Genomic DNA, 25508 nt, shown 5'->3' with positions numbered 1-25508 from the left:
AGTTTTGGAAAAAATAAAATAGTTTTTTTCCTAATTAATAAATATATGATCGTGAATTTGAAATCTGAATTTTCTGAATAAATCCGGTTGCAAATTTCTAGTAATTTTCCTTTTAATCAAGTGTAAGTTATTTAGAATCTGAATTTTAAAATTAATTTTAAAAAATTTACATTCTAACTATGCAGTTTCGATTAAAAAATTAGTGTATATTAAAAATATCATTAACCTTAAAAAAAATGTAATGCAATGATCTTGTCTTCACTTGTTGACTTATAATTTTGGTATCAACCATAACTCTAATAAACAAATAAAAATTATTTAGAATCAACTCATTTATATTTGAAGTAAAAAATATGACTTTTGAGACATCATCCATCTTTATATTGTTTGGTCTCCACCTTGATCTTTAGAGGATGTGAAAATTATCGAAGTTAATTAATAATATTTTTATTATAAATTATTAAATTTAATAATAATATTTTGATGCAGGAGAAAATCAAACTTATGTTTACTAAATACACGGTTGAACTTGTAACCACTGTTATGATTACTCTTGTTACACTATCAAAAATTATTAAAAAAAATAATTTTAGAAATAAAAAATAATTGGTTACTATATTAATTAAATAAAATAAAATTTTAGACACTAAAAAAATTTAATAGTATCTAAAGTTGTTTTTATTATTAAAAATAGTTTTTAAATTGATATTTAATTAATTACTAAAATTTTATTTACCAACTTTATAATCATTGATCCATAAATCTTAGTTATCAACTTTATAATCTAATTAGTTGGTTCATAAGTTATTTATATTTGATAAGAATACTTTTTAAGATATTGTATATCCTTAAAACATTTAAATTAAAGAAAAAAATATGATTGAAATATTCATATTTATGCGTAAAAATATTTTTGGTTTCTATATTTTTAAATTGATGAATTTAGTTTAAGAATTTGAAAATATTGATTGATTCTTATTTACAAATATATAGTATATTTTACTAGATAAAAGCAATACGTTATCATGGTTCTTATGATTTGAAGAGTGAATCATAAAGATTATGATTCTTGAAAATTATTAAAATCTATATTATTAGTTATAGTTATTTTTTAAAATATTTATATAATTAGTTATAGAGAGGTATATTGGTATATTTGAAGAATGTATTTAATAAATTAATATTTTTCACTAAATCAGTGTTAGCTGATTTACTAGGGATGTCACCCAGATTCAGTAGGACATGATCATGATTTGTAGGGAGTTTTCATAATTGTCATTGTTGTCATTTATTTATTGCAGTCGGTCAGTCATCGAGACCGAGTGACAAAGCTTATCGAGTACCGACGCTATTATTTTAATTTGTATATTACATACAATAAATATATATTTAATTTAATTAGAATCTATAATAAATACTTATAAATAGATAGATTATAGTATTATAGTTTAAATTTGTAATGAATAAAAACTTTTGTCAAATAAATTATCTAATAGTTTGTTAAAAAAATGTAAATGCATTTATATTTTAATTATTGATATTTAAAAAAATATTAATTTTTTATTTAAAACTGTTGGAAAAGATAAAAAAGGTAACAAACCATTTATTCAGTATTAAAGTCATAAGATATATTTTGTCAAAAAAGACATAAGATATATCAAATGAGTGTTAGATGTATTTAAATTTACAAATAAAATATACATGTTTTCAAAACCAATTTAAGATATTCAAAGAAAGTTTAAAAACAGAAAATGTAGAGAACAAGCAACCGACCGGATACGTGTTTAAATTTTAATATAATATAAATACATTATTTCATTTTCATACCATATCTCATTTTATCTTTATTACTTTCTTTATCTTATTCTATCATCACAAGGTGGTTTTCTTCCACACAAAAAAAAACTATAGGTAAATAAATTTCTATGCACAGCACATTCAAATCTAGAATACAAAGTGTGGAGATTTTTGTGTTCAACCCTTAAAAGGTGTCAACCGTGAAACAGAAAAAAGCTTTAGGAGAAAAAAGATTTAGGAGAGTGCATGATTTCAAAGCTTTTGTGAACCACTTTTGCATTTGAGTGGAAGAAGAAAAAAAGGCATAAGAAAGTTGAAGATGGAGAGGACGAGAATGAGAGAAAGTGGAGGAAGAAATGAAGAAGACAATCTAAGTGGCTTACCAGATGGTGTTCTTCTTCATATAATGGAGTTTTTGCCAACAAGACAAGTTGTTAAAAGTAGTGTGTTATCTAAAAGATGGAAGAACCTTTGGAAAAGTCTCACCACTTTATCTTTGATACCCTTCAATGGAATTCGCAAATACAACAAATCTCTCTCTCACGTTTTCTCTAATCGAGATCATTATGTTCCCCTACACAACCTTCATTTGAGAGCCTACCATTCCACTGTAGCAAAACTCCTCAACGATGCCATCAAATATGCTGCATTGCACCATCTCCAGAAGTTGACACTCTCTATAATAAGAGAAATACCTAATTCTTTTGTTTCCCTCATTTTCAGTTGTCAATCTTTAACCTTTCTTGACATTTTCATTTGTCCCTCTCACTCTTCCATGAAACTTCCACCATCTATTTTGCTACCATCTTTGAAAACCTTGCATCTCTCCAATGTCACTTTCACAACAACAGATAATGACTGTGTTGAACCCTTCTCAACATGTACTTCGTTGACCACTTTGGTCCTTCAACATTCTATGCATTACCAATCAGCACAAATTCTTTGCATATCCAGCCCTAGCATGTGCACTTTGAAACTAGAAAACATGGTCCACTCCCACACTTTTATACCTAAAATTGTGCTTTCTGTTCCAAATCTCAGCTCATTCACATTTAAGCATACTCACACTTCCAAGCATTATGAATTCTCCTGTACTTGTCATCTTCCTTTCCTCAAAGAAGTGAAAATTGACAACTGTGTGAATATACATTCTTCCATCATCATAAATTTGTTAGGATTGTTCTCTAACGTAAGAATGTTGACATTGTCTTCTCATACCCTCTATATATTGCTAAAGGTAAGATACTTTATTTTGTTTTTAGTATTACTTTTTTTCAATTTTCAATCCTACATTTTAAAACATTTATGTTAAAACTTTCTAATTTTGACTCTATTCGTATAGGATTTATGTCGGGGGACAATATTCAACCTCCCTATTTTGCTAGATTGGAATCATTCAAAATTATGGGTTTCAATAGCAATATGATATCTAAAGATGAAGTAAACACGGTTCTTAAATACTTAGTACAAAATTGCAAAACAACAAAGGTTGATGTGATAGAGTGCAAAAGGTTGATGTAATAGAGTGCAAAAAGTCATGTTCGTATCCACCTGATGCTCTCTTAGTAGTTTTATATTGTAATAGTCCGATCTATGATGTTTTGTTACATTGGTTTCGACACATGATAAATTTTAAGAAAGAAACCATAGTGTGGAGAATGCATTTTGAAACACACAATTTGTAGTATTTAGTGAAATTTTTTTATTCAGTTATTCAATTTTTACTTTATTTTTTATTACTTATTTCTTCTTTCTTGAAGTATTCTTCTATAAAGGTTTGAAATTTTTAAATACATTAAAAAATTAAAAAATAAAAAGTGAATGATTGGAAGAGACACCGCATCCAATCATTCCAAAATATATATATGAATAAATAAAGAAATGACAACATAAAATTTATTGATAATTTTGAAAAAATAGAAAATACATTTGTTTTCCTAATTACTAAAGATATGATCGTGAATTTGAAATCTGAATTTCTGGAATAAATCCCTAGACTGTGGTTATAAATTTCTAACCAACTCTAATTTATTAGGAATCTGAATTTTAAAATTAATTTTAAAAAGTTTACAATCTAACTATGCAGTTTCAATTAAGTCAGTTGCTATTAATATTTCGTATTTAAAAGGGTACTTTGAATTTTTTTTACTGTATAAAATTTTATTAATATGATGAATATATCTCATCAGATTGTTTTAAAAAAATTAATAAATGTAATTATATTTTTAGTCCTTCTAATTTAGGATAATTCTAGTTTTAAAAAAGATTTTTTTAGTTTCATGAAGTTAAAAACACTATTATGATTCATAAGTATTGATTTTAATGAACTAAAATTAATTTTTTAAATGATTTTTTTAAAACTAATTTTATTTTGTGAAATCTAATATTTAGGTAACTACTAATGAATGGGTGCATCATTCAAATTTTGTCATTATTGAGTAGCTATTCTTTTCATTTTCTAATGTACGTAAAAATTACTCACAATAAAAATTATGAAAAGAAATTCAAAGTAGCAAAAATTTATATTAAAAAATCAAAACTTTTAATTTTAAAATTAATTGATTCACAATTATTAAATACATTCATTTAAATAAAATTACTTCCTAAAATAAAATAAAAAAAAGCATATACAACTTTTACAAAATAAGTAGTAATAAAAAATTTACTGAGAATTTAATTATTTTATATATATGTTTTTACTAAAAGCTAGCTAATTTATATCCTACCAACTAACTTATTAGCTAATTTTATTAGCTAATTTTGTGGAAGACATTCATTTCTTTTAAACTTGAAATCTAAAAGAATAAATGGTGAATTGTTTCAATTAAAAATATTTATAATATGTTTGAACGAGGAATTTTGATACAGTGATCCATTTGTATGTATATTTTGAAATATTTTATAATAAAATATGTTGTTTGATAAAAAAAATTAAAAAATTATAATTTTATAGTTTTATTGTAGTAATTGTATTACTTAAAAATAAAGAATTTTAAATTCCACCTTGAAATTAAAAATTCAAATTCATTAAAATTTGAAATTCTTTCTTAAAATTTCAAACTATGTTACGATTTTTTTTTTAATGTTTGTAGTAATTATTATTTTTCATTATTGACACGAATATTATTCCTTATAAATAGTTTATTTAGATTTTTTTAAATGTTGATTAAGAAATTTTTTAGCTAAAATTAATTAGGATTGTTTGACTTTTACATGATTCTTCATTTTTGTTTCTTAAATTATTAGATTTGATATTTTATAATTATGGTATAATTGGAAATTATATATTTATATGATAATAGTTAATATATAAACATATTTATGCAATAATAACGTCATTAGAATGGTATAAGATATATATAATCATGTCTATAATAATTATTTGAGATTTAATGGTGATTTAATACTGTTTTAGAAGATGAATATGGGTTCACTAAAATTTCACTATATATTCTACCCTTATTTGTTCTTCGTTGTTGATTCGTGAATTCTCATAGTTATCTATCTATACTTTTATACTCTTTCTTTCTGGTTATCCAAAAGTTTACTTTTTCTTCAAGAAAAATCTTGGTGAGGTTAGAATTGAATCTTTTTAGATACTTTCTTGTCCAATTCTTGCATGTTAACTGTTTGATATTTGTTCTTTGATCTTAATCTATGATTCTAAGTTTTGCTTTGTTGATGAATTTTTGTGTGTGTTTGTTTCAGAATATGGGTCGTCCAAAATTGATCTTGAAACCCATCACAAATGCGAGAGATCGTGATTTGGCTTTCATGAAGAGGAAGAAGGCACTGATGAAGACAATATCTGAATTTTGTAGTGTGTGTGGAGTGAAAGCTGGCTTGATTATATATGATGGCAAAGGTGATTCTCCACCATTGACTTGGCCCCAAGACCCCATTGAAATGCAATCCATCATCCAAAGGTACGAGAGTATGATGTCTGAGAAAATTCCTAAGAACTTTGATCTCAATAACTTTTTTGAGATTAGGAAGAACATGGTTGACAGTGAGATTTCCAAACTTCAGAAAGATATCCTTGAGACCAAATATCCAACTTGGCATCCATTATTCAGCACCCTTGGTGCTGAAGAATTGAAGAATTTCATTGCTAGTTTGGATATTAAGCTTGAAGCTTGCAATCAACGAACAAAAATGTTCGAATGCAAGAAACAAACTGAAGCACAATTCAATTTCAAGCAATGCCTGATTCAACCAGGAAGTGTTGCTCCAAACTCAAACCAACTGATTTCCATGCAGGATATCTTCCAAAACCAGCTTCTTTTTGCCCCAATGAAGCCACTAAATGCTGACCTTGCACCATTTCTCCAATACAATCTTGAAAAAGGTTCTAGTTCTCTATCCCAAAAGCTTAACTTTGATGCAAATCTTATGCAAATGAAGGCTGGGAACGAAGTGCTGGTGAATAAAACCAATGAAGTTGCTGTGCCACAAGAACATGCATGCCAAATTGATGTGTTTAGGAATCCTTCAAATCAATTTGATGTGTTTAAGAATCCTTCAAATCAATTTGATGTGCCTTGTGATCTTCTTGATGACTCTTTGAATTTTTTTAACCAACTTGGTGATATACAAAGTTTGAATCAACAATGGGGGAATAATCAACATGATGCACATGTGATTGGAGGAAGTTCCACAACAATGAATGGTGGTGTTACTACTTATGATACAAATTTTCATGGAAATCAGTACAATCCAGAGTTCTCTCTTTGCAATTACAATGGAGTTATGCAATCCTATAACAATAATGCATCATGGCAGAATATTGGTTTTCAATAAGAGAATCTGCAGCAACCATCAGAAGATAAATATCAGACAGATCAATCCAAGAACATCATTTAGATAAAGATAATCTTTGTGGTTCATTTGTACTGTATTATGTTAAGTAATCATGGTTGGTATCTTATGTAGTTCATACTTATTTTATATATTAGAGTTTAGTTGTATAAAAAAATGCTTCTTCTATATAATATCAGTATTGAATGTTTCAAATTAATATTCATTATTTAAAAAAAATTACTTTTACAATTGTAAAATGAAAATCACCCATATTCAATAGTGTGATTTCAAAAAAATTCAACTTCAAAAAAAGTTATTGTGCTAATGTCAAATCTCTCAAAAAATATTCTATAACATGATATATGGTTGCTTTAAAATTGAAATGTAAAAGAATAAATGATGAAATTGTTTCACATAAGAAGATTTAAGATTTTTTTTCAACACCTATTCTCTTAGAATAGGAATATCCGTGAAAAATAAGTATGGATTTTGTTTCTTAAATTATTTGATTTGAGATTTTATATTTATTTTATAATTTCTAATTATATATTTATATCATAATATTTATTATATAATTATATTTAATAATAAGTGAATTTTAAGTTTAACTTAATTTTATAAAATCGGTTTATAAGATGAGATTTACATCATTTATTAATGAAAATAAAATGTCTCAATTTTTAATTGATATGATAACTCCAACAATATTTATGTTATAATAACGTGGTATATCATAACTATATAAGATATGTAATTATATTTAGTATTATTTAAAATGTAATGATGATTTAATATTGTTTTATAAGATGAATATATAGGAACAGTAAAATTATTCTATATATTCAACAGTTACTTTATATAATTATATAATGCATATAAGTGATTGATTTTTTTGTTATTTTTATTGTAAAATAATGGACAATAATTTGAATAGTTCTGTTATTAAGAAGAATATTCTACACAGTCCTAATCATTGGATTAATTAAGTGTTATTTTTTTTTTATGAATCACTATTTAAAATAAACTTATCACTACAAGAAAATCATTAAATAGAAACTAATTTTAAAGATAAAAAATATTAGTTACTATAGTGATTAAATTAGAGACCATTCTAGAGACTAAAAAAATTATTAGTTTTTAAATTAGTTTCTAGTATAATAGTTTTTAAATTGGTATCTAATTAACTACCAATTATTTAAATTCTAAATTTGGTAGCAAAAATATTGGTTGCTAATTAGATACCAATTTAGAAATTATTCATCAATAATATAAACTAATTTAGAAACCAATAATTTCTTTTAGTTTCTAAAATAATCTTTAATTTAGTCCCAATAACAACTAATTATTTTTTGTTTTTAGAATTGATTTTTATTTAGTGGTTTTTTAAGATTTTTAATTTTTTTTACAAATTAATGTAAGATCTTATGGCAGTAATGAAAAATATGTATTTTCTATTTTGGAGCGGAATTGTCGGAAATAAAATTTCTGCAATAACTTATTGAGATACATCATACATACCTTAAAAAAATATATCTTTATTTTAAAATTGAGATGTAATAGAATAAATGATTATATTTTTCACACCAGAAAATATATTCCCAAAGTCCTTTGAATAATAAATTTTAGAAAAATAATTTGTTTTTACAAAAAATTGAAAATATTATATAAAATTATATTGTTTGAATAAGAAAATTTATACATTGAAATTTGATAACTTTAATAGAGTAATTAGATTACTTAAAATTGTGATAAAAAAAATTTAAAATTCTTAGTATTCTCAAATTTATCACATGTGTCCTTCTATTATCTCTTAACTAAGACTAAAGATATTATTGAAATATTAATTTTCATTTAATTAATGTTGAATAGGATTTTTTATTTTTTATTAATATGAATAAGAGTTATTTTTATTTAAATTGTTAGAATTATTTTATTATTTTAGTTGTTATAAATCATTATTATTTTTTCTCTCAATGTTGAAGATTTTTTTTGTGAATTAGATATTTTCTACGTTTTTTTGTTTTTTATCATGGGTGCCTTCATTAATTTTTTCTAATGCTAACTAGAAAAATTCACATTCATTTTAATTAGATTTTTTTTATCAATGTCAACTAAGACAAATTTTTAGTTGATAATCGAAAAGTTGAGGAAAAAAATCAATCAATAATATTGTAAAAATAAGGATGAATGATGTTAGTGTAAATAATTATGATCGCATCAACTAAAAATAATTTCAGTTAATATTAATTAAGAAAAAACTGTTAATATCAGTTATAAAAATCTTGAAAAATCTTATCAACATCATCCACACTATTAACAAAAAGTTCATCAATATTGATATTTTTAAAATTATTAATAATTATTTAATATTTAAATAATTTTTTATATTTAATAATAATTAAAATACTTTATGTCCTTCTCTCTTCAATTTCTCTCTCATACTTCATCTATTTCAAAATCTCATCACACCCTACACTAATTGGGAACTTAGGCTACATTTCTATCTATCAAATCTTCAAATAGTAAGTTTATTTTTACTCTAAACATTTTTTATTCTCTATTTTTTCTAGGATTTAACCATCAATCTTGATGGAGAGAGTTGAGAAAAATGTTCCTCTCAACTTGTTTTACTACATACTAAAATTTGGTAATGTTTGGATAACTTGTTTTAGGTCCCTAGATTTTAGAGTGGTTCCTCTACCTGAACACGAATCTCCTCGGAATAAGAAATTACAGGTAAGGGAAGTTATCTATGTTTTTAAAATAGAACCTTATATACTTTATTTAAATAACAAGTTAATCTAGTAATTGTATGCATGTTAGGTTATAAAGTTAGTTAAACTGAATTTGATTATAAGTTTATATGAGTATAAATTTGAAATATACATGTAATTGGTTTGAGAAATCTTAAATTATGTATGTATGAGTGATTGATATGAGTTGTATGTGAATGATATGTGTTGTATGTGATTGATGAAAGCTGCATAAATTTGATGTCTTACATTCGAGGTAATGTATAAGATGTTGTGTTTTGGTACATTAAGTATGAAAAGTCTACAAACAAAGATCCTCTGGCTTCACTAATAATTTAAGTCGCATAGACTAAGCTATTAGTTGTTGAGAAGTTAGAGAGGGAGTTCATACACACCATGACCGCTTGTAGTCACACGGTATGGATGTTTGGACTTACCCTGATCCGATTGGAGTGGATTAGATGTTAGTCTCTGGTATGGACATACTTAATGAGTCTTCTGGAAGAGAATAAATCCATATGTTATCATTGATTGAAATGAAATCAAAAGGGTATTGGGGATTCTAAGGAAATCAAGGTACCGTAAGATAAATGAATTTATGTCACAATTTGATTAATGAGTCTTTCGAAAAACAATAGATTCATATGCAATCACTATGATTGGCCTAAAATCAAAGGTGTTGAGGGTTTAAAAGAAATCAAGGTACCTGTGGGGCAAATGAAATCTATGTCAAGTCAAGATGATTGAAATGAAATCAAAGTACCGTAGATTGAAATCAAATCAAATTATTGTGATTGATATTTAGATTTTGTATGATTGTATTTGTGTAAAAAGGAAACTAAATTAATTATAAATTACTAATTACATTAGTTGTTTTACTTATATTTTAGTGTGTCAGAACTTTATTTTGATAATTTACCTTTGTATATATTTATTTATGTGTGAATTGCGATAATTGTACTATGTAAACTAGCTGATAATCATACAGGTGTAAGAGAGTCTTAAAAACTTTAGAGTTTTGTTATAAACTATAAATTGTAAATATTTATATATTTATAAGTTCTAATCTTATATTAAAAATGTTTTGAAAAACTGTAAATTTGTATATAAAAATATTTTTGGATGTTACACTTTATCTAAATAAAAGAATTAAAACTTAATAAATTTGAATTATTTTATCTAAATAAAATATTTTAAAAAAGTATATAGAGTAAATAGTTGGTTTAATTCAACAAGTATTAATAGATTCTGTTTTTAGTATAATAAAAATAAAAATGAAAAACAATAGTTTTAATTAAAAAAAATTCAGTTTCCTTAGTTTTGTTTGAACTTAATTAATAATTTAGTATGTTTTTAGTCTTTAATAATTATCACATGAAAAATTAAGATTACTATACAATTAGTCCTTAAAAAGAAAAAATTAAGATTACTATACAATTAGTCTTGAAAAAGAAAAAATTAAGATTACTATACAATTAGTCTTGAAAAAGAACTTTATTCCTTTTACTTTTTATTTATAAATTTAAAATCTTCAATGAATATTAAAATTTAATTGCATACTTTTTATTACAATAAGAATAAAAAAATTAATACAAATTTTTTAATTTTGATTAGTTTTGTACTAAGGTTGTTTTTTTTTATTGTATTAAAATCAAAATATATCAATACTTATTACACTGAAAACAATATTCATTCAAATTTAACATATTTAAATATATTACAAATTCCTATCTCAATGCAAGGTAAAAGTATCAATAAAGAATAATGATTTATTTTATTTCTTAAATCGTTAGGTTTGATGTTTTATATTTATGGAATAATAAATTATATAATTATATTTATGGAATAATAAGGTGATCAAAACATATTATTTATTATTAAAATAATTACTTTAAAAATCATATCAGTCATAATTTGTGGTTTTGCTCTTTGAGGATATAGGTTTTATAATCTTTGATTGAATGACTGTATAGTCTGTGTTTTGAGCTAGTAGTTTTCAAGATCGTTATTAGAAGTAAAGAACTTTCTTCTATCATCAGAAAAATAATCAACCACTATATTTTTAATGTTATTTTTTTCTGTTTTCTTATCCATTATTTTATTTTATTTTTGAAACTTTTTTACTCATTTTTCTTTTGAATTATTGAAACGTGTTACCTAAGAACACTCAATTCTTAGTTGTCTCTTTAATCTTACTCTTTCTTCCTGACCTATTATTTCATGTTTTGCTTTATTGGTCAATTTTTATGTATTCTTAAAAAAAATGAGTTGTCCAAAATTAATACAAAATAAGGTGTCAAAATACTTTAGTTGACTTGCTTTTAGTTGTAAACCAATTCATGTGAGTCAATGTCTCACTTTTGACACTCCTTTATACAAAAGGGAAAGAAATGACTAATGAAGACAATTTTTGGATTTCCTAAAATGTGTCGAGTCAAAGCTTTCTTGATTATTTATGATGATACCGGTGATTCTACAAAGACCCCACTGAGATGCACTCCATCATCATCAAAAGGTTATGAGAAAGTTCATGAAAATTTTGATCTCAACCTTTTTCAGATTAGAAAACGGTGAGAGTTTTTCAAAGTTCAAAAGGAGATCCCCAAGATCAAATATTCAACCTAGCATCCATGCTTCAACAACCTTGGTGGTGAAGGATTGATGAATTCTTAGTTAGATTGGATATTTAGCTTGAAGCTTGTAATCAAATATCCAAATGAAAGAAACAAAATGAAGCCAAATTCAATTTCAAGCAATGTGTGATTGAACCAAAATGTGTTGCTACAGAAGCAAGCCAACTGAATTTCATGCACGATTTCTTCCAAAACCAACTTCTTCTTCTTGCTCCAATGAAGCCACTTAATGGTAACTTTGTAGCATATTTCCTACACAATTTTGAAAAAGGTTCTAGTTTTCAATCTCAAAAGCTTAACTTTGATTCAAAACTAATGCAATTGAAGGCAGAGAACAGGGGTGATTGATAGTATCAATGATGGTTTTGTGCGACCGGTTGTGCAAACAAATTTGACACTTTTGCAAATTCTTCTAATCAACTTAATGTGGCTGTAGATGTGACTAGTCATCTACTTGATTACTCTTTGAATTGATAAAATTGAAAATTTGATGACTGTTTTCAAAGTAAAAGCTAACATTTATCTTTGTTCCTGTGATTGACGAGTATAATACTTGATCAGTATTATAGTCAACTTGGTGAAATTAAAAGTTTGGCTTCTCAACTTTAGTTAAACTAACACATTGTAACTAAGAGGAAGCAATACAACAATGTTTTCTTAAGGATATGCAAATTTAATTACACTCCTCCCTCTTTTCAAAGTAAAAGTTGATATAAAATTTGTATCTCATTTCTGTTTCTGTCGGGTAATGAGTAATAATATTAATCTTTTTACAAAAGGTAAAATTCAAAGCAAGGATAACATAACAAAAGGACATAATAAAGAAATTATAGATCCAAAAAAATCAACAAACGCCCAAATATGCTTTACGAAATAAAAAGGAAGTTCTAGCTGAATTTTTTGGAATAGAGAAAGTTGGTCCCAAAGTTGGAATTCTTCAAGTGTTTAAAATATAAAAACCATATCAGGTACCCATCAAATAACTAAACAAACCATTTTAACGTAGTTTGCAAATATCACATTAAATGACCATATTCTAATTCAACTAAAGATGAAAATATTAAAAAAAAAATACACACACACTTCAACAACCTTCTACCTAGAATTACATAGGTTTACAGCCAAATGTAAAGACAAAAATAAAAAATGGCCCGGGAAAGAAAAAGAAAATAACAATGTCTCAAAATTTCCAAGTTAGATTTTACAACTTTACACACCACCTTGCTTCAGGTGACGATGGTGAAAAATGGTTAAAATCTCATGACAAGATAATTAACATATATCTTCTGGACTATTGTGTAATCAAAATTTACATACCTATCAAACAGCCATTAGAGGGATAATCTAATAAAATTTTCTTCACAGACCTGCAGGCAATGGATGCAAAATCATGAAAGCATATGAAGATAGCAAGGAATAGTAGGCAATCATTAAAGCAGTGATAGTCAGCTATTTAATACAGGCCAAGTCTATGAACTTATAATTCAAACCTAAAGGACTGTCGGGCAGATTAAAAAAATCATAAAACCACCTGTCTTCTAGAATAAACCACATAAGCATACTTATCATATCATATGCACAAATACAGATACTTAACTTCCAATATTTCCATTCGATCACATATAGTTGAATTGTCCATGTAGCATACTGACGATTTAATGATAATAATATATTAGTCCTTTTAAAATATATCACCTCCTGTTGTAGTTGTTGTTATATTAGATTACCTCAAACAAGTCCACTCCACTAAGGTTGACTTATAAGTTGATATTCTGGAGAGGGTTACACTAATATACGGCTGCGTAAGACATTAAGATTAATAAACTCTATCAGAAGATACAAAACTACAGGCAACATTCAAGATCCTCCAGCTGCCAGCCAAAGCATTAGGGATATCCTATCCATTTGTAAACCACTGAAACAAACTCATTGTCACACAGGTAATTCAATCTTAACGTATGTCTCTTTTCTAAGATACAACAATGGAAGTCCTAATAAATGACAGTTCTTATATCACCCGCGTACCATCATATAGGATGATAAAAGTAAATTTATTTCTAGTGAAGTATATAGCAGTACAACCAAGTGGGTGATACTCAAGGATGTTTACAAAATTATAATATTCTCCTTCCACCTGTACCAACTGTTTCCTCATTGACAATAAATGTCTTTATACATATGAAGGAAATAGTCTTAGTCATCAAGATAAGCATTACAACAGACCACTTGGAAGCTTAGAAAACAATTTAGTTGATATATAAAAATATGGTTGAACCAGAACTCAGTACAGGATAATCTTGAAAGGAAATTTATAACAAGTTAGTTTGAAGTTTAAAGAAATAATGGAAAACGCGGGGAAGCTAGTTTGTTACCTCTTACATCTTGACAACTCAATTGAAATTATCAAGGATGATGACTTCCAACTCAGACCTGATGGTGGCCAAAACACTTTATGTTTACAATGATGATGAACATTTAAAATTAAAGACAGTATAAGCATCCCTTATTCAAAATTTTAATATATCATTCTTGACAATTAATTTTTCCATAAACCAAATGAATAATTTTTTATCATCCACTTAATAGCTTATTGCAAGTGTATTAAGACTATCAGGTTAAGAGCAATTCTCTATCTTTCTTCCATCTGATTACCAAAATATTTCAAGCATTGAACTCTCAAAATGTATATTCAGCCATTTATTGCACAGTCAACCTTTTTATTTAGTGAATGATCTTGGTCGTGAGTCCTGGTATCTTTAATGGAAAGAATAAGGAAGAACACCCCACTCCCCCCAATTAACCGAATCAGAGACACAAACTATCGAACTTCAAGGGTCAGCACCTCCCAATGACCAAGGCCCTAATTTCCTCTCATATATGACAAGATAATCTACTTCTACCCATCCCATCATAAATAGACAACACGCCTTATTCAGACCATCTAACTAACTCACTATTGTAACTAACCTATTTAACTAATTGCAAATGGGGGTCATCTAACAATACTCCCCCCTCCAAAAATAAAAAAGCACTCACATTGTTTCAAGATGAAATCGCTAACTGCTGCAAGTTCCAATCAGGGTTCCAATTATTTTAAGTATGACAACCAAGCCAAATCCCACCCCTGCAGCAGCCCCAAAAATATCATCAAGCCATTCTTGGTCCAATACAAATAGTTGAATACCTCTATTCTTCTCCAAATATCTGTTTTTGTAATATTATTGACTGTGAAACTAAGTATCAATGGCCCTGCACAGGACTGAGATTCTCCGACTCCTTTCCAAATTGCACCAAGGCAAGTGGCTTCTTCCTTTTCAAGGTAACACTGACCATACCCCACATATCAATGCTTTGGATAGGCAAGACAAATCCAATCTCTGCCTCTACTTCAGTCACCATACAAGGGTCACAATTCAGTGTCCTTTGCAATTCTGATGATGGAATCTGGGGTGACAGAATGACAACCCATCATCCTAAGTGGAAGCTTTTGAGTCTGGTGGTTGAAGCAGTGATTGAAGCACTAGAGACTGAGCTCCTACACAGCTGATGATAGGTCGACCAGAACTCTTGGGGTTTCATTATCTCTCACAACTTCTTTGTCCATGCTCATACCAAGGCTTCTCTTATTCTCAATCAACTGATTTGCTAAATTATTACTCTTGTTCTGTGTTTCTTTTGCTTCCTCCCCATTGATGCTCTATCCACAACCTTGTTTTTAGAACTCTAATTTTACTGTTGGTTCTAATTCACCATAGTTTGCCTCTTCTTGAATGTAAAGGTTCGTTCTTTTGACCCTTGTATCCACATTCTAGAATCCGTTTCTTGGCTCCCATGGTTCTTCTCATCCCAAACTCGATCATATCAATCAAAACTACTCTCTGGATGAAATCTTTTGACTGTTGCCGTCAGAAAGGTCAACCACATTTCCTTTTAATTACTCTGTCTCTACTGATTGAGAACAGCACTGCCATTGCACTTCAGCCTAAGATAACTCCTTAGGCCTCTTTTCCATCAAATGTAGGAATCATTTTGAAAGTCTTCATACCCACAGCTCCAACACAATGTTCTGATACCAGTCCGTAGAAATCAGGTATCTTTACTGGAAAGAACGGGGAAAGAACTGAATCCAATTTGTAAAATAGAACACACACATACTACAGAACTTTGAGGGTCTTCACTTCCCAATGCCAATAGGCCCCAATTTCCTCTCCCAGACAACAAGATGATCTATGTCTCTCCCTCCCTTCTTATTTATAGGCAACATGACTTATTTAAACTATTGAACCTCACTAACTAACTAACTGGCGAGTAACTAACCTATCATACTGCTATGGTAGTTACCTAACAAAGAACCATTTGATAAAAAGTTTTGAAGAATATAATTTATAGTCCCAACTTCTATCCTAAAGTGAAAACCCAAAGACAGGATTTTCTCATTCCTCATCCTAATCTATCTTTTTATTATTTTCACAAGTCGGCCAGATGGCATTATAAAATTGAACAGAAACAATAAAAGGATGGGCCCGACACATTTAACAAATACATGTCTATGTATATCATAATATGGGAATTTAATCCAGGAGAGAACTGAAAAATCCAGAAACGCAAACCATGATTTGATTTTGAATACATTCAGCACAGTAACTGGGGTCATATGTATAAAGCTAGCCTTCAGACCAGAGGAAAGAACTAAAGAATATGTCCATTTCTGACTTATTATACTGCACAGGATACATGCATATATATATATATATATATATATGGATAGATAGATAAAAAGATACAAGGAGAAAACAACATAAGGAAAAATTGGAGCTGAATCTACAGATATGGTCCGGATTACATCATGTACAGGAAATTTCCTAAAAGAAAGCAATTTATTTACATAAAATTAAATTAAATATGATATAAATTGAAACGAAGTCAAATAAGGCTATTTTGGCCCATCTTTCTTCTTAATATTTTAGCTTAACTACTTTAAAGTTAAGCTCAAAATAAGAGCTTTAAAAATAAAGAAGTTTGGAAAATTTCAATTTTTTTAAAGCTTAAAAGAGAACTCAATAGAGAGATGGCAGAAGAGCAGAGGAAGAGAGAGAAAGTGGATACAAAGAAATAGAGAGAACAGAGAGAGAGAGAGAGTAAAACTCCTTCACCTAGCTTTTTAAAAATAAAATAACTACTAAGAGCTCTACAGAAAAAATGTTCTAAACTTCTTTTAAGGAGAAGAGAAAATAAAAGAGTCGGGCTAAATATAACCTAAATCAAATATGTATCGTTGTAGTATACTTAATGTCTCAACAGCAAGGAAAAGTGGATGCAGGAATAATTTTTCCTTAATCATAAACAGTAGGATGACTTAATACTTATTTATCTGGATGTTTAGATAATGAATGGGATTGATTTGGCATTCGTATACTGCACTTAGTTTAAAAATGCAACCGAAACCTTAAATGAAACAAGATTATCATTATACATAATTATCCTCAAAACTATACTATTCAAGTATTCTCACGATTCCCACGAACTTGTTGATGTTTCATATCTATGACCATATATTTGAATGTTTCAAATTTGTTGGCAATGGATGATAACTATTGTTTGAAACATTAATGAACAAATACTATTCAATATTATTCATAGAACTGTTAACTTGATTGTTATAACTTCAGCTCTAAAATTTACCCCTTTTCAATTTATTGTACTTTCTCAGTTTTTCCTAGTATTTTTACTGTTCCTGGACAAATAGTCACTGTTTCTTAATATATTAAACTAAATTTGTCTCTTTAAACAACAAATTACACACTGCATCAATCAACGTTCATAAGATAATACTTGAATCATAACATTAAAGGAATATATGACGATAAAATGTTTAAAACATAATAACACAGACCAAGTAAAACTTAATAAAAGATTCCATTTCTATCAGCACACATGAAAATAGATTGGCCCTTCAAATGAAAAACAGTGAAATATGTAACTTTCAGAACTATATTCCTTAATATGATAAATTTCATGTACACCCCCACGGAATATTCAAACTTTTACTGTACAAGGACTAACATGAGGAAGTGAAGACAAAGAGATGGATGCTACAACTACCTTTTGAGAGAAACACAGAACTCCACATTTGTCAACTGAGAAGAAAGGGGAACCAATTCTGGACTCAACAATAAGATAACCAATAGTTTATTTTATAGGTTAATTCATCTCAAACTCAAATAGAAAGGAGGCTTTAGCATCTAATTAGAGGCCAATTTTTTCTTAATCCTAGAAGAAAGAAGATCAGCTAAATTTGGTCTAATGAGAAACCTTATTCTTTGTTACCATATCTCTTTGCAATGAGAGGACGGACATCATCAGCATCAGCCAAAGTCTCAAGAAAGGGAAGTAGTGACATCAGTGCGCAATCTAATGGATCATCAAACCAACTCTTTATAGGAATACCATTATTTACTTGCAACCGGAAAACCTGAAATGCATTACATAAGAATAAAAGGATTAAACACTCAAGAATATTCAATAAAGAAAATAATATCTCCTCGTCCCCCATCCAGGGTGACAGGAGCCTTTAGGTGTTTTTAAGTGGGGAAAGAGATGGAGAGGTGAGAGAAGGGGATGGAAGAGAGTTATTTCCTCTTGTATGGATGTTTAAGGGTGTGAAGGATAGAATGAGGACTATTTTCCTCTTTAAAATAAAGCCTTCAACCCCAGCCCAATTTTGAGGGGGAAAGAAGAAACACTTTGTCCTCCTTCCCTACTCTAAAACGTCCAAACAAGGTCCAACCAAGTCCCTTCCTTTACCTTTTATCCAAACAAAAGTTATCATTGACTCGTTGTAAGCAATCTCAAATTTCTTCTATTGTATTATTGTCTTGGCAAATATTAGAGCCTAATGCAAATCTAATGCTTGCTGCAGTAGTCCACAAGATAACTTGTGAAGCTTTCAACATACCTATGCCTTATGGAAAATCTTCTAATATATACAACAATTGGAAAAGTGAAATATATTTAATTACCCTCAGACTCAATAACATTGTGGTGAGAGTTGAATACTTAACAGATATTGCAACCAACAACTTGGGAACTGAAGACAATAACTTGAACCAACAAAAGTGGGCAATGGATTTCGTACCTGAGGTGAATTATCAATTATAGCAACTTTTGCAAGATCAACACCTAATATAGTAAGATCTTTTGTGTAATTTCCATCTGAGAAAAGGCATGACTCTCGATACATGCGACGAGAGATAAATCTTCCTTCAGGATCCAATATATCAAGTAGTTGCTTTGCATATATGCTCTGGCTGGCAGTAAAAATAACTACTTCAAACATCTCTGATACTCTCTCCAAGAATGCGTGGAGATAAGGCCTCTGTTTTACATATACCGTGTATTCTTTCATATTGAAGAAAACAGTAAAAGTGAAATCCGCATCATCGCAGTGTTCCAGTGTAGAATGAACAAGTGTTTCTGGATACAAGAAAACATGGCAGATGGCTAGGTAAAAAGTATTTGCAACATTAAATATTTCAAAAACATTCAGAAAAATGATAAATCTGATTTATATGAATGAAACAGAGAAATATCATCCAGTAGAAATGCTTAAAGAAATCAGTCAAACTATGCCCGTTTGGTTGAGAAGTGCCATATTTTCATGATAAAGACCAATCAGTATAAATAACAATAAAAAGGTTTAAAAAGGGTGTCATGAATCAAAAGCAACTTATAATCATAATGAATAAGAAATGGTGAATTGGTCATAAGCATAATTTAACTTAACGATAGTAATTTATGTCAATGCTATATTAAATAATTATTGATTATTAATATTCTGTGGGAGACATGCTAACTTATTTTCTTACCATCTAAATCAAGCACTAGAGTTATTGACTTTCTTCTTGGAGATTCCTTAGGAATTAGGGTTGGCTGCCCATTCACTTCTATTTCTGATAGTTCTGGTAGATTCTTGATAAATGACTGTGGATCAAAGCACTCTGATTTATCCAAGTCACTTTTAACATCTGACTCCTGGTTGCAGGATCTTATCTGACCCATTGCCGAATACAAACTGGCACTTTCTCGAACCATCACAGTTTCTTCAAATGATACGATATCAGAAGTACAACCAACTTTAATATCATCTTCAAGAGCAGGCAGGATCATGTACTGTTCAGATGCAGTAAACATGGAAGGCTCAGCAGATCCATAATCAGATAGGCAGTTGCTTTCACTGATATCATCATCAAAGGAATTTCCACCAAAGGGTAAGCTTGTAATGATCATGTCAGAAATGTAAAAGTCAGATACATCACATGTTTCATAACCACAAATGCTTCTTCCCTCATCAGCTCCCAGTCCTACTATGTTTGTATCACCAATGCTCCCTAAAATAGAACCAAAGTAGTTAGCATATATTAAATAATTATCAACTAATCAGGAAGTAAGAGCCATATATTGTGATGCAGGTAGTTCAATCTAAAAGAAAACCATGAGAATCAAACACCTCTAACTAATTTTGGTCCTCCAGGAAATTGGGTAGGACTGTAAATATCATTACAGTCAGAAATTTCAAGCCAAAATATTACATGTTCAATCGTAGGGGTATTTCACTACTTTTTTTAGGGTCTCAATTTTTTGTTTTAGTCAGGTGCACAGACTTTGTTTTACAATTTATGATAAAGGATATTTCATTATTCTCATGTCTCATACCTGCATCCTTTTCAGTATAATGTTGTGAATGGACTTCAATGGGCTCAAAAGCAGGAGAAAACATTGTTTGTAAGCTTGCTGTACAGGGGTTGGTTAGTTCCTAGAAAAAAGAAAGAATTGTCAGTTGTGCATTATAAAAAAGTTCAAATTTCGTGGATTATAGAGTAATGGTTGACAAGATATGAACATTAGCAAAACAATCTGTTATTATTTTTAAAATGCCAAGGAAAATATTTAGCTTCCATATTGAATTGAAGCATCACACCCCGGAGCAATCATCCTTGATTCTCCTCTCAATGTGTTCAGATATCATATGGCATAACATAACTTTTAAACAGGAACGCTAAGTTACACTCAAAGCTTCTAGAAGTAGTTCCTCCATGCTCTCACTATAACCAAAGCTAAAGTTTCTAGAAATATCCTTTTAGTTAGGAAATGGCCTAATTTATTTATAAAGTACCGGACGGCTATAAGTATAATAGTTTTTCTTTTTGAGTGCAACACAAGTCTATATATGCAGGAAAATAAAATAATCATTGAGAAAGAGAGGGGGTTAAAAAGAGCATTCAAACTCACAAGATCCATCCTGTAAACAGCACTAATGAAAACATTGCATAAAAATATAAAATAGGGGAAGACAACATCCTTAGCCCTTTTAGAGTTTTAAGTTTTTACAGAAAATTCTAAAGGCCAATAAAGTGTTCAGTTTTGACACAGCCTAGCAAATTGTGGATGAGTTCATTTTACGACAATATTTATGAAGGATTATATCAAACAATTCACCCTCTATTTGTGGCAGTTGTCTAGATCACTGTAGTGATTAACACCAGCTATTAGTAAATTAAACAAGTAAACTTCCAAATAGTTGTCTAAAGCCAATAAATCAAACTCTACCATTTTTCCCAGGACAGAAGAACAAACAGAAAATTGGTGCTCGGATTCAGACTTTTCTTTATCCACAAATTCGTTGCTGTCAATAGATTGATCGCAAGCATCATCTTTGGGCTGTGTCCTTGAGGAAACTACAGAGAAAGAGTAGGAACTATCAAATGTGAGGAATTGAAATAATTTAAGCACAAACCAAATAAATTAGGAAGATTTCAGAGAGTAATACCCATTATTGCAGCACAGGAACAGATTATGTAAAAAACAACAGCAAGAAATGGGTACAAAATTTTATAGTTGGCCCACTCTACTCAGTCAAAAGATTAAGAACTAGTTCAGTTACCAAATGAATCTCACCATAACAATTTTTTCTGTTCCATAATCCAACATTAAAAACTTTTAGAAAACCCCCAAATAATGATTTAATACCTGTACATTAATGATGCCAGCACAAAGCTGCACTTTGAAAACTATGATCAAAGATTCCAAGACATTACAAATAGAACAAGTTTATGACAATGAAGAATCCTAAAGATTACTGTTCAGAAATACACAAAGGGCTTATAAGAAACCATATTTAAAATTAATCTCAGATCATAAATCCATATTGGTATCACAGAGAACAATTCTTTCTTACATCCTCGTTTATGTGGCTCAAAAGCATCAACTCAACTCACATGACAAGGAAAAGACCGGTAATCCATATTATCTAGGTAATAAGACTACCCTTATGGTAGTAAAGTAGCTTCACTTTTGGATCTCTTTGCTGTTGTCACGTGTTTCTTTTTCTCATCTTTCATTTACAACAAGGATTTAGATCTTCTCATCCTGAATTTTCCACATGACTATGCCATGTGATAAGAGATTAACATAACACAGGACTATTTCTGAGACCCAGTGTAGGGAGGGGTGTAGCACCCAGAAAAGGAGGACCTTAATGTCTTCCCTTTTCTCACATGACATGGTCACTTGAAAAACTAACATAAGAGGATCCACATCCCAAGGAAATATTGAGATGTATTTCACATATCACTTTTTTTCTTAATTAAGAAACAAATGAAGATAATTATTGGCCAGGTAGAACAGCATGAATTGTTCTGTAACGTGCTAATTTTCATAAATTATGAACAATGCAAAGTCATCAATTATTCATAATAAAGAAAATCCCAATATCATAATGCATGTGATGCTCCAAGTTGTCCACACATGAAAGATTAAAATCACTAACATATTATATAATATATGCTAAAAATAGCAGAAGGTAAGCTGAAAAAAAAACAACAAAGTTAAATGCACAAATCATTGATAACGACACTGATTAGAAAAATAAAAAGGAAAATAGATAGATACTAAGAAAGAAGTCTCAGACAGATTGGAAACAGCCGCCTACCATCTAGATAAGTAGCGTCTATTTCAGCCTTTTGTGTAGAGATCATGATTTTAGAACATGGGCTTTTGGAGATAATTTTTGATTTCGGACACACATGAAGATCTTTTGTTTCTGTTAAACAGCTCACGCTTACTTTGCTCTTCATTTTTAGGGATGGCATTTGATTTGTGCTTACAGTAGATGCAATAATCTTGCTCTGGGCACATCTGTGGGAGGTCCCTCTAGACAGTCAAAGCAGCAGAGGCTGTTGCACAAAAAGAGAACAAAAATCTAAATTTTCAATTATATAATAAGCAGTAGTAAAAATACATAAATAATTTTTAACAAAAGGAATGGAAAAAAAGTTACACAAAAAGCAAGCAGCTTTTTACATCAGAATTTAGAGTAAAATCCCTCACCAAAACATCGTTTCACCAAGAAGCAAACAAGCCTAAAGGAAGAATACAGCAGCTGTATTCAATTGCGTACACAAGTTTGAATTAATTAGTCTAGCCTATATTCATAATTTTCCAGGCTCCATCAAGAAGTCTAAATTTCTTCTCCATCCTCATTTTCGCTCATAGGATAATAATTACTGACACCACAATAACCTAAACTATAAAAACTAAAATTACTTAAATCAAAAACATAATCTCCCAGAGTTCTAAAACATGATTAGTAAATCACTTCTACAGACTAAATAAAAAACTCTTTGACCACTTTCTATTGTTCCATGTTTCCAGTTATTTTCAAGTGATAACAATCATCAAAAGAATTCACCCTTAATACAATCCAAGTACTCCAAAACCAAAGGCCGATGAAAAGTCAAAACCCAAAACCCCAAGTCTGAAAACACACAATAAACCCACGAATTAACGCCTCAAATCGGAAGTCAACCCAAAAATATTTCCAACAAAAATCAAGCAAATCTCAATTGTCACACACACGCATACAGAAAAACCAACCCATAAAACGTTCTCACCACAAATTGAAAACACAACAGCGAAGTTTTTCAGTTTCCACTCACACAGCAGCATAACTAACAACAACTACAAGAACAAGAAACAGTTCTGAAATCTTTTTTTATGAACAGAAAAAGACAAAAATAATTTACCTGAGAGAAAAAAAAATGCGAGAGGTGATTGAGAGTGAAATTGGAAAGGGGATTATTACCTGTGTGGTGGTGGTAACCGAACCAACCCTTAGTTTCTCTCTCTAAAGTTCCATTTGGGTCAGAGTGAGAAAAGAGAGAGAAAGAGAATGGACAGTGTGAACCTTCAAGTACTATATGTGTTGTTGGATGATCGTTCTGACGGCTGGGATGGGATCTGTGCCTTCCACCGCTAAGAGAATGCCACATGGCACAACGGAACCAGCTCAGCGTGACGCGTTGACACGTGCTGTTTCGCGGAAAGAGAGAAAGAGAGGACCTAGATGGCAGGAGTGCACAAAATTCCCCACTCACACCCTATATAGCGCGTTCAATCACGCGCCTCCTATATGTTTGGTCCCTTATCCTCACTTCTGCAGAGTTGTTCAACTTTCTCAAGTCATATATATATATATATATATATATATATATATATATATATATATATATATATATATATATATATATATATAAACTTATTAAGTTAATGTGGGTACCAACAACTGTGGATATCAATGATGATTTGGATTTTTAATATTTTATACTACTTCTTGTTATAATTAGTTATATTTTCTGTTACATCTCACAATAGATAATATAATATAATAAACTATTGAAGTTATTTTATCATAAATATATGGTACATAATATTAAGAAAGAAAAATTATATTTTAAGAGAGAATTGAAAAGAAGTTTACCACCATTTTAATGAATCAATAATGACATATTAACAAAAAGAACATATTTAAGTTATTTACGTTTAAGTCTGCATTCTCTTTGTACAAGTAAGTCTTACAAAATTATTTGTAAATCTCTCTCATTTATAGTATCTTGAGAGATATGAAAGAACAAATTAGCTTTAAAAGAAAAAATTAATAAAATTTTAATATTTTTTTTATCAAATCTCTTAAAGAAACAAATAAGGATAGTCAAATATGATGAAAGCGTTTATTAGTTGAAAAAAAAGTTAAAATATTTTTATAAAGTTTGTGAAAAGATAGAAAAACACTTTGTAAATGAGTAGTAGATGAAATACTAAAAGACTTGCTTTTATACTTATTCACTAAAAAAATGTAGTTTTTCTTTAAACAAAATTTAAAGGAGTTCCACTATAATTAGAAGATGATACACATACTCTTACTATCACTTTTGACTTACTACATAAAATCAATTTTGATTATCCAATTTATTATTATTTTTAGATTAAAAAATACAAGTTTTTTTTTATTACCGTCACCTCTTGTTTCACGAATATTTTATTATTGTTACACTTAACTACAACAAAAGGAAAAGGAGAATGTTGTTTAAATACAAGAAAAACTTTCTACAATAGGATATGAATTATAAGCTCTCATTGGGTGAGATAATTTCATAGAACTGGTGATTTAAAAATAGGAACACTCTCAATT

At 29.2% G+C, this 25508-nt stretch overlaps 2 protein-coding genes across 9 annotated transcripts; one reads left to right on the top strand and one right to left on the bottom strand.

Annotated features, from left to right (window-relative positions):
* The first annotated feature begins 5258 nt into the window (after positions 1-5258).
* On the top strand, positions 5259-6772 carry LOC137821549 (uncharacterized). Its single transcript, XM_068626191.2, has 2 exons — positions 5259-5372; positions 5506-6772. Exon 2 carries the CDS (start codon positions 5509-5511, stop codon positions 6595-6597), a length of 1089 nt encoding a protein of 362 aa, XP_068482292.1. The 5' UTR covers positions 5259-5372; positions 5506-5508; the 3' UTR covers positions 6598-6772.
* A 5069-nt stretch (positions 6773-11841) lies between these two features.
* LOC137822891 (uncharacterized) lies at positions 11842-24248 on the bottom strand. 8 transcript variants are annotated; one of them, XR_016515410.1, is made up of 11 exons: positions 24123-24248; positions 22971-23214; positions 21590-21717; positions 20696-20795; positions 19849-20370; positions 19119-19456; positions 18311-18455; positions 18086-18143; positions 14356-14413; positions 13301-13350; positions 12009-12235 (listed from the first exon to the last, which is right to left on the bottom strand). XR_016515410.1 is itself a non-coding variant. In XM_090294876.1 (10 exons), the coding sequence occupies exons 2-10, from the start codon at positions 23128-23130 to the stop codon at positions 12210-12212; spliced, it is 1527 nt and encodes a 508-aa protein (XP_090151002.1). In that variant the 5' UTR covers positions 23131-23214; positions 24123-24248; the 3' UTR covers positions 11842-12209. The 8 variants fall into 8 exon arrangements, 7 of the variants coding, with proteins under 7 accessions (XP_090151002.1, XP_068484009.1, XP_090151003.1 ...); XM_090294876.1 differs by lacking the exon at positions 14356-14413 and having other exon boundaries at positions 11842-12235; XM_068627908.2 differs by lacking the exon at positions 18086-18143 and having other exon boundaries at positions 11842-12235.
* Positions 24249-25508: the final 1260 nt, after the last annotated feature.

Source organism: Phaseolus vulgaris, chromosome 9, assembly GCF_051622355.1.
Source record: "Phaseolus vulgaris cultivar YP4 chromosome 9, ASM5162235v1, whole genome shotgun sequence".
NCBI lineage: Eukaryota > Viridiplantae > Streptophyta > Magnoliopsida > Fabales > Fabaceae > Phaseolus > Phaseolus vulgaris.
The sequence above is the reverse complement of the archived record's forward strand: the minus strand, read 5'-3'. Positions and strand labels throughout refer to the sequence as shown.